We start from the raw sequence: 10000 nt of genomic DNA, 5'->3' as shown, positions 1-10000 counted from the left end.
TGCGCTGCTCTGCAGGTAGTTGAGTAAGTCCTGGGAGGTGCGCATGGCCGTGAGGTGGACCCTGTGCTCCAGCAGGGGGTTGACATTATGCCACACCGCAGGGCTGTAGAAGCTCTGAGGACACTCATACACACGGAAGCTGCACACACACACACACACACACACACACACACACACACACACACACACACACACACACACACACACACACACACACACACACACACACACACACACACACACACACACACACAAACATCACGTCACATTCATCTGCAGCTTGCACTCAGTGCACTGGAACTCATGTAATGGTGCTTACTCTCATCAGATCTGTGAACTCATTTAATGGTGCTGTCGTGTCTAAAATATACACACACGCGGTCCCATTCGGAGTCGAACAGCAGATGGTGAACTCTTCAGCAGGGTTTAATGCAGATCTTAAACCACAATAAGGGAAAGTCCTAGGAATATTTCTGTCTGCCTAGCGTCGCGCGCTGCCATTTAAACCTCTTCTGACACTCCCACTTCAGCCATGACTGGCTGACCCTGTAACCAACCAAATCATGAACCTCTAACCTGACTCCATCCAATCAGAAAGCTTAAAATGTGTATCATGACCCATCCTCTACCCGGTGGGCCAAACCCCTTTTCTAACATCGTGTTTTAGAGTGTATCTGATCCTCAAACTAATTAAATGAATTATCTGACCTTCCTTCTGAATCATATTCAAATATCCCACAGTGCTTACTGTCATCAGCTCTGTTAACTCACAGCAGCTTGAGCCTCAAGCGTAAGTCGCTTTGGATAATAAACACGTCTGCTCCATGAATAAATGGTAATGGTAATTAATTAAGACCTTTGTCAGGTTTTTTTAATGGCACACACGACACACTGGAACACACACATGCATATATGGAGGCGACACAGGACACACACACACACACACGCAGGTAGGCCTGAGGTCGCGGTGAATTTATTTTCTGCTTTTTTCCCATCCTGGACCGTCCTTCCTCAAGGACCCCCCAGGAGCAGTGGGCAGCTTGTAGCGCCCGGGGACCAAGTGAAGTGAACCGTCCATCTTTTGTCTGTTATTTTGCATGTTTTTTCTGTTGGGGTCCTTAGTGGAGGAAACCCCTTGTGAACACGGGGAGAACATGCAAACTCCACACAGAAAGGCCCGGGAGATAGCCCACCTGAGCACTGTGCACTCTGGGGAGGACCTGCCCCCCCAGAGCCAACAGCGCCCCATGTGGGAATCGAACCCATGACCTTCTTGCTGTGAGGCGGCAGTGCAAGCAGTGCAAGCAACTGAGCCACCATGCCACATAATGGAAATCAATCGGACTAATAACTAAATAAGATCTGTGTCTGTCTTTGGCGTTGAACTCCAGGGCTAAGTACTGCTCCTCAACCAGCGCCTTTGCATTTCTGTCCCTTCAAAAGCTTTGCTCTTGTACTTAACGGATCGAAATGCATTGAACCATGCCTCTAGTGTACAGTGAACACCAAGTGAAGAAAATAAAATAGCATCACTTTATGAATTAAATCAATAGAATGAGTTTCACAGAAGCCTTTGATGTTACCTGTCTCCACTGGTGTCCGTGAGTCGTGAGCATTCCATTCTAGAACATTTCAACTTATAAGGATGTGAGGCAGACAATGTGACTGAGTGTGTGTGTGTGTGTGTGTGTGTGTGTGTGTGTGTGTGTGTGTGTCCATTCCATTTCTCAGGCAGAGAGCCAGGGAAGATGGGAGGGGAGATGTGAGAATATTCTCTTGGCCTCATGCGCAGAGACAGACAGGATGCAGTTAGCCCCAGGTCAGGCTGAGAGAACAGAGAGCCCTTTCTCTCCTTTCAGTCTGTTTTAGCCAGATCAGATCTCTGGAATGATGGCACACAAGCACATTCTGCTCCTCACCACGGAGTCAGACACACACAGCTTTCACCAGAGTTTCAGGAATCAAACAAGTGTTGTGAAATCAACATTTCCATTTTGAACACATGAAAACTCTCAAAAACAGATCCAGATGAACCTGCACTGGAGATTCATAAAACCAACCCTGCCTGTGTTCAGTGATGTTAGAATATCAGTGTTAGAGATAAAGGAAGGCTTAGGGCAGACATGCTAGCCTGCTACATACATAGAATTCCAAACCCATTTCGCAACACAGACTCCTACTAACCCAATCTGCACTCCTCTGTTCTTGGCCTCTTTGAGCCACCGTAGGCCACAGCACTGCTCCAGGAGGAGCTGAAAGTCCAGCCTCTTGCCCAGAAGCTCTGTGGGGTCGATCAGGATGTCCTCCTCTCCTAGAGGCCTAAACACACACACACACACACACACACACACACACACAGGCACACACAGGCACGCACACAGGCACACACACATATATCATATACACACACACACACACACACACACACACACAGGCACACACGCACGCACGCACTCACACACGCACTCACGCACGCGCGCGCACACACACGTGCACACACACACACACACACACACACAGACACACACACACACACAGGCACACACACGCACGCACACACGCACGCACTCACGCACGCACACACGCGCGCACACACACACACACACACACACTCACAGGCACACACACAGGCACAAAGACAGGCACACACGCACGCACGCACGCACACACGCACACACACACACACACACATATATCATACACACACACACACATATATATCACATACACACAGAGAGAGGAAGAGGGCAAATGGTCAGGACCTTTTTTTCTTGTATTTACATTATTTTAATGACATTAGAGTCGCTTACAGAGACCCTCCAGTGACCCAGTCCAGCTGGGGCAGGCTGCCCCACTTAAGACGAGTACAGAGACAGAGTTAGAGCCACGATCATGAGACGAGTACAGAGACAGAGTCACGATCATGATCATGTTTACAGTCATGAAGGCATTAAGACGAGTACAGAGACAGAGTCACAGCCACGATTATGAGACGAGTACATAGACAGAGTCACAATCATGATCATGTTTACAGTCATGAAGACATTAAGACGAGAACAGAGTCACAATCATGATCATGTTTACAGTCACGAAGGCATTAAGACGAGAACAGAGACACGATCATGACCATGTTTACAGTCATGAAGGCATTAAGACGAGTACAGAGTTAGAGTCACGATCATGACCATGTTTACAGTCATGAAGGCATTAAGACGAGTACAGAGACAGAGACAGAGCCACGATGAAGGCATTAAGACGAGAACAGAGTCACAATCATGATCATGTTTACAGTCATGAAGGCATTAAGACGAGAACAGAGTCACGATCATGATCATGTTTACAGTCATGAAGGCATTAAGACGAGAACAGAGACAGAGTCACGATCATGACCATGTTTACAGTCATGAAGACATTAAGACGAGAACAGAGACAGAGACAGAGCCACGATCATGACCATGTTGACAGTCATGAAGGCATTAAGACGAGAACAGAGTTAGAGTCACGATCACGACCATGTTGACAGTCATGAAGGCATTAAGACGAGAACAGAGACAGAGTTAGAGTCACGATCATGACCATGTTGACAGTCATGAAGGCATTTAGGAGATCCACGCATCCAAATGGACACACAGTGACTTGAAGTCATCCCTCTGCACTCGGCAAATTGATATTTAAGTCTGCATACATTTATTTGAAACCATCAAAAGCCATTTACTAGACTGGAGAGTATTTTCTTCCCTCCGGTAAGGTAAGACAGCACATGACTGGACTGGACTGATTGGACCTGTATCCAGTGAGTGCAGGACTCCTGTTTATCTATCTGTGTGCCACACCCAGGCCTGGCCTACTCTGGAGTACCCACAGTCCCGCGGGGTTGCAGGGCAGCAGCTGGGCCTGCAGGATGGCCTCCTCCGTGCCCTCTGGGCCCAGCACCTCCACCTGCTCCTCCAGGGGGATGCGGAAGGCCAGCGACTGCAGCCACAGGTGGGCGCTGCCCAGGTGCAGCGGCTCCAGCGGGTCCCAGAACGGGTCTCGGTCCCTGGGCAGCGGCGGGGGCGAGGACTCGGCCCCTTCCCCCCCGCCCGCGCTCGCCACCTGCTGCTGCTGGTACACCTCCTCCATCAGGAACTTACGGTTGATGAACTTCGCCTTCGACCACATCCACACCTGCGACGGGGAGATCATGAACACACACAGACAGAGAAGACCATCAGTGTTTGGACAGTGATCATGAACAGACACACACACACAGAGAAGACCATCAGTGTTTGGACAGTGATCATGAACACACACACACACAGAGAAGACCATCAGTGTTTGGACAGTGATAATGAACAGACACACACACACACAGAGAAGACCATCAGTGTTTGGACAGTGATCATGAACAGACACACACACACAGAGAAGACCATAAGTGTTTGGACAGTGATAATGAACACACACACACAGAGAAGACCATCAGTGTTTGGACAGTGATCATACAGTGATCATGTGATCATACAGTGACACATACAGTGGTCATGTGATCATACAGTGGTCATGTGATCATACAGTGGCATGTGATCATACAGTGGTCATGTGATCATACAGTGGTCATGTGATCATACAGTGACACATACAGTGGTCATGTGATCATACAGTGGTCATGTGATCATACAGTGGTCATGTGATCATACAGTGACACATACAGTGGTCATGTGATCATACAGTGGTCATGTGATCATACAGTGACACAGACAGTGTCATGTGATCATACAGTGGTCATGTGATCATACAGTGGTCATGTGATCATACAGTGACACATACAGTGGCCATGTGATCATACAGTGGTCATGTGATCATACAGTGGTCATGTGATCATACAGTGACACATACAGTGGTCATGTGATCATACAGTGGTCATGTGATCATACAGTGACACAGACAGTGATCATGTGATCATACAGTGGCCATGTGATCATACAGTGGTCATGTGATCATACAGTGGTCATGTGATCATACAGTGGTCATGTGATCATACAGTGGTCATGTGATCATACAGTGGCCATGTGATCATACAGTGGTTCATGTGATTCCAGTACAGTGGTTCATGTGATCATACAGTGACCACAATACAGTGAGCCATCTGTAATACATACCCAGTGGTCATGTGATCATACAGTGAGTCATTGTTGATCAATACAGTGAACAACATACAGTGGTCATTGTGATCATACAGTGGTCATTGATCATACAGTGACACAGACAGTGATCATGTGATCATGAACAAGTGGCCATGTGATCATACAGTTGGTCATGTATCATTACAGTGGTCATGTGATCATACAGTGGTCATGTGATCATACAGTGGTCATGTGATCATACAGTGACAGACAGTGATCATATTTTAGTTGCTGCTGCCACTGCATCAATAAATGAGCACGACGTCGTTGATTTGAGAGGGTTTGACTCCATGTTGGTTCAATTTTACACATAAAAGAAATGTGTCCCAATCCAAATCATTATGAAAGGGCATTCCATCTACTGCATAGGTGGGCAACATAGTGGCTAACTCCTGCAGTAGATGATTCCAAAGATTCAGTAGTTTCATAACGAACCTAATCCTGCCGCCGGTCACCCAGATCAGTTGAACACTGTAAGGGGGGGGGGGGGGGGATGACAGACACTGTGTGTTCAGGGGGAAAGACTGGTCAAGGTCACTACAGTGTGCCATGGTGGCTGGCTGGGGGCCCAACACATGATTGCGTTAGGTTAGGGTATAATTCCATCACTCTGGGGGCCCGACACATGATTGCGTTAGGGTATAACATCATTACTCTGGGGGCCCCAACACATGATTGCGTTAGGGTATTACTCTGGGGGCCCAGACACATGATTGCGTTAGTTAGGGTATAACTCCATTACTCCGTTAACCCCCTTACTGTTTCAAAGACAGCTACTGTCATTTTATTTCCATCAACCCACTTTTCCCATAGACTTCTACTGTTTCTCTGAGAGAGAGGAGGAATTTGTTTAGAAATTCTACACTCCATCTGACTGCTGTTTGGACATGGACATGGGATTGTTGTCATGGACACAGCTACAGCTGTTGGTGATTTTGGCAAAGGTCCCCTCTGCTCATTTAGAGGCTGTCCTGGCCCGTGCCTGTCCAAAAATACCCCCTGCTGTCATCCGGAGGATTTAAATACCGAGGCGAAAATCCTCCTCACCTGCTTGTTTTCCACAGATGTGACCCGGACAGCGATGTCCTTCTCCAGATCACGGCCTCGACAGTCGGACATGGCCAGGTTCTTAATCTCCAGCTTGAAATCAACCCCCTGACGACAGAAAAGAAAGACATGTTCAAATGTAACAAACTCACATATAATATCACCATGAGACTAACCGGATCTGTACACAGATGTGAGTACAAAGATTAAAACATCAGAGGGCTTTTTAAATGTAACACACACAGTAAAAGCTTTAATAAGCCCCGGGCAATGAAAAGCGGACGAGTCGGAAGTAGAGTGACATTTGATCAGCACCTCACCTCCGTGTGCCGAAATGAAAAATGAGCCGTTATCATACACACACACATACACACACTCTCATAGACACACACACACACACACACACACACACACACTCATAGACACACACACAGAGATAGATAGACAGATATATCATATATCAAATCACCATATAGGTGAAAAGTTCTGATATGAGTAAGTATTACATCAGAAGGACTGAGCCTCTGCTTTAGCAAATGAAAAGTGTTTAAAGGATAAGATAATAATACATATTAAAGGATAAGATCATAATCCATATCACTGTTCTGCTTCCTTTCTATTTCATGATTTTTCAACACTCAGTGGGCACGGAGCTCTTATCTGTTCAACACTCAGTGGGCATGAAGCTCTTATCTGTTCAGTGGGCACGGAGCTCTTATCTGTTCAACACTCAGTGGGCATGAAGCTCTTATCTGTTCAGTGGGCACGGAGCTCTTATCTGTTCAGTGGGCACGGAGCTCTTATCTGTTTAACACTCAGTGGGCACGGAGCTCTTATCTGTTCAGTGGGCACGGAGCTCTTATCTGTTCAGTGGGCACGGAGCTCTTATCTGTTCAACACTCAGTGGGCATGGAGCTCTTATCTGTTTAACACTCAGTGGGCACGGAGCTCTTATCTGTTCAACACTCAGTGGGCACGGAGCTCTTATCTGTGAAGGCTGAGCAGGGTTCAATAGCAGCTCATATCTGGGCATGTTCAATAGCAGCTCATATCTGGGCATGTTCAATAGCAGCTCATATCTGGGCATGTTCAATAGCAGCTCGTATCTGGGCATGTTCAATAGCAGCTCGTATCTGGGCATGTTCAATAGCAGCTCGTATCTGGGCATGTTCAATAGCAGCTCGTATCTGGGCATGTTCAATAGCAGCTCGTATCTGGGCATGTTCAATAGCAGCTCATATCTGGGCATGTTCCTCCTGATGCTCAATAGCAGATCAATGGTGTGAGAGTTTCTGCTCCAGCTAATACGGCACTTCTGCTCTCCACTGAGCATCATCTCAACACCCCGACACAGAAGAGGGCTCTGGTAATTAGTCTGAATGGATGCATGTGTCTCTCCCTTTTCAAGTCCTGTGGCTTTCCCCTTGTCAGAGGCCTAATTGGAATGAATGCACATTTCCTCTGGTCTGTGCGGCCCTTTCAACAGCCCGCTGATGCTCCGACAAACGCCTCAATGTCTGCCCTAACACAGACACTCTGTTTTGGACATGCTTTTCAAAGACACAACTCCAGCTCAAACCCCCTTTGAAAATCCTGAAGTATTTAGATTCTATATTTTATGTTTTGTAAATCACTTTGGACAAAAGTGTCGGCCAAATACTAACTCTAACTCCTGGGAGCGCTGTGCAGTCCAAACACACACCGCCATTAAATGAGGTTCTCCGTGACAGACTGCAGACCACGGCTGCCGCTTCTCCTCACTGAGGAGCTAATCTCTATGCAGGCCGCAAACACAGACGTGAAATGAGAGTCTCCCTCAGAAGCGGAGCGCGGGCATCTGCCTCCTGTCTCTCTCCTCACTCACTCACCTTGCTGAGCTCCTGGCTCATCTGGTTGGCCTCGGTCACCATGGGGATGAGTTTGATGTAGTCGTAGAACACCGCCAGTAAGCTGGGGTCTGTCTGGCTGGGGTCCACAATGGGCTCTCCTGCCGGGGGGACAGGGATTACTGATTAATGGCAGCGGCAGACAGACACACACACACACACACACACTCACACTCACACACACACACACACACACACAGACACAGCAAGAGCAAACACCACACACACACACACACACACACACTCACACACACACACACACACACACACACACACTCACACACACACACACACACACACACACACAGCAAGAGCAAACACCACACACACACACACACACACACACACACACACACACACACACACACACACACACACACACACACACACACACACACACACACACACACACACACACACACACACACACACACACACACACACACACACACACACACAGTTACAGCAAGAGCAAACAACACACACACACACACACACACACACACACACACACACACACACACACACACACACACACACACACACACACACACACACACACACACACACAGTTACAGCAAGAGCAAACAACACACACACACACACACACACACACACACACATACACACACACACACACACACACACACACTCACACACACACACACACAAAGACACAGCAGGAGCAAACACCACACACACATATACACACGCACACATACACACACACACACACGCACACATACGCGCACACATAGACACACACATACACGCGCACACATACACACGCACACATACGCGCACACATAGACACATGTGGAAGTTACATTTGCGTACGTACAGTACATATGCACAAAAACAGAAAGCCCCTTCAACAGCAGTGTGGACGGACGGACACACACACACACACACACACACACACACACACACACACACACACACACACACCCTGGCTCTGCTCGTCGCACAGTGTGAGAATGTGGATGCCCTCAGCGGCCGCCAGCTCTGACTGGAAGTAGTCGTAGTCATAGCGACTCCAGTCGTCCGCGCCGCGCTCACAGGGGCAGCCAATGAACAGGTAGGTGCTGCTGGACCCCAGGATGAGCCGGTCCTGCTCGTCAAAGACAACACAGCTCACATTCACAACCAGCAAAAAAACATTCTAACAACATTACATTACATAATAACATCATACTAACTAACCACGATGAGCAATAACACAGTCATTATTAACAACCTGCTGATAACATTACTAACAATAACTAACCACGATGAGCTGGCCCTGTTTAACAACAATTCAATAAAATTCCATTTTATTTATACAGCGCCAAAACAATAACATTGTCTCAAGGCGCTTTACAGAGCCCAGGGCCTGAACCCACTATACCAGTCGTTCTCAAAGTGTGGTCCGCGGGCCACTGGTGGTCCGCCAGTGCCCCGTTATGGTCCGTGACGGCCAAAAGTAAATTATTGCGACATTTCTAACATACAACTCAGAACGAAGAGAACACAGTCAGTAGAAGCCTAATCTATTAAAGAGTAGCCTAATCTATTAAGAAGGTCATGGATCGGTGGCTTAAGACAGGGACAATGAAAAGAAAATTAAATGAGAACGCCTCTGACACAGACAAGGAGACGGTGCAACGGCGAGATGGTCCAGCCGCAGTTGGCATCATCACGCCACGGAGCTGCATTCAAACAGCGTTTTTTTCTCCCGCTGCGGAGACAGCAAGATGATAACTATATTCTGTGTTGTGTGACGTTGGATAATGACAACTCTTAATCATGAAAAGTTGACTACTAGGATGGCTATATTAATGCCAGTCGGCTAGCCTTCTGTTGGTAGTGAATTAATGCGGTGGCGTGGTCGGTATGCGCATCGTTGTGTTTATTGGTTGTGTT

At 47.5% G+C, this 10000-nt stretch overlaps 1 protein-coding gene across 1 annotated transcript in view; it reads right to left on the bottom strand.

Annotated features, from left to right (window-relative positions):
- Positions 1-10000, bottom strand: part of kif28 (kinesin family member 28) — a 32661-nt gene that overhangs the window by 4923 nt on the left and 17738 nt on the right. Inside the window, exons 14-19 of the mRNA XM_042709799.1 lie at positions 9058-9209; positions 8081-8177; positions 6213-6320; positions 3863-4167; positions 2185-2319; positions 1-139 (exon numbers count right to left, since the gene is read on the bottom strand). The exon at positions 1-139 is cut by the window's left edge and continues 28 nt beyond it. Coding sequence (XP_042565733.1) covers positions 1-139; positions 2185-2319; positions 3863-4167; positions 6213-6320; positions 8081-8177; positions 9058-9209 — 936 coding nt within the window. The remainder of the gene's footprint in view (positions 140-2184; positions 2320-3862; positions 4168-6212; positions 6321-8080; positions 8178-9057; positions 9210-10000) is intronic.

Source organism: Clupea harengus, chromosome 14 (genome assembly GCF_900700415.2).
Source record: "Clupea harengus chromosome 14, Ch_v2.0.2, whole genome shotgun sequence".
NCBI classification, from domain to species: domain Eukaryota; kingdom Metazoa; phylum Chordata; class Actinopteri; order Clupeiformes; family Clupeidae; genus Clupea; species Clupea harengus.
Note: the sequence above shows the minus strand (reverse complement) of the source record. Positions and strands in the feature narration are given on the sequence as shown.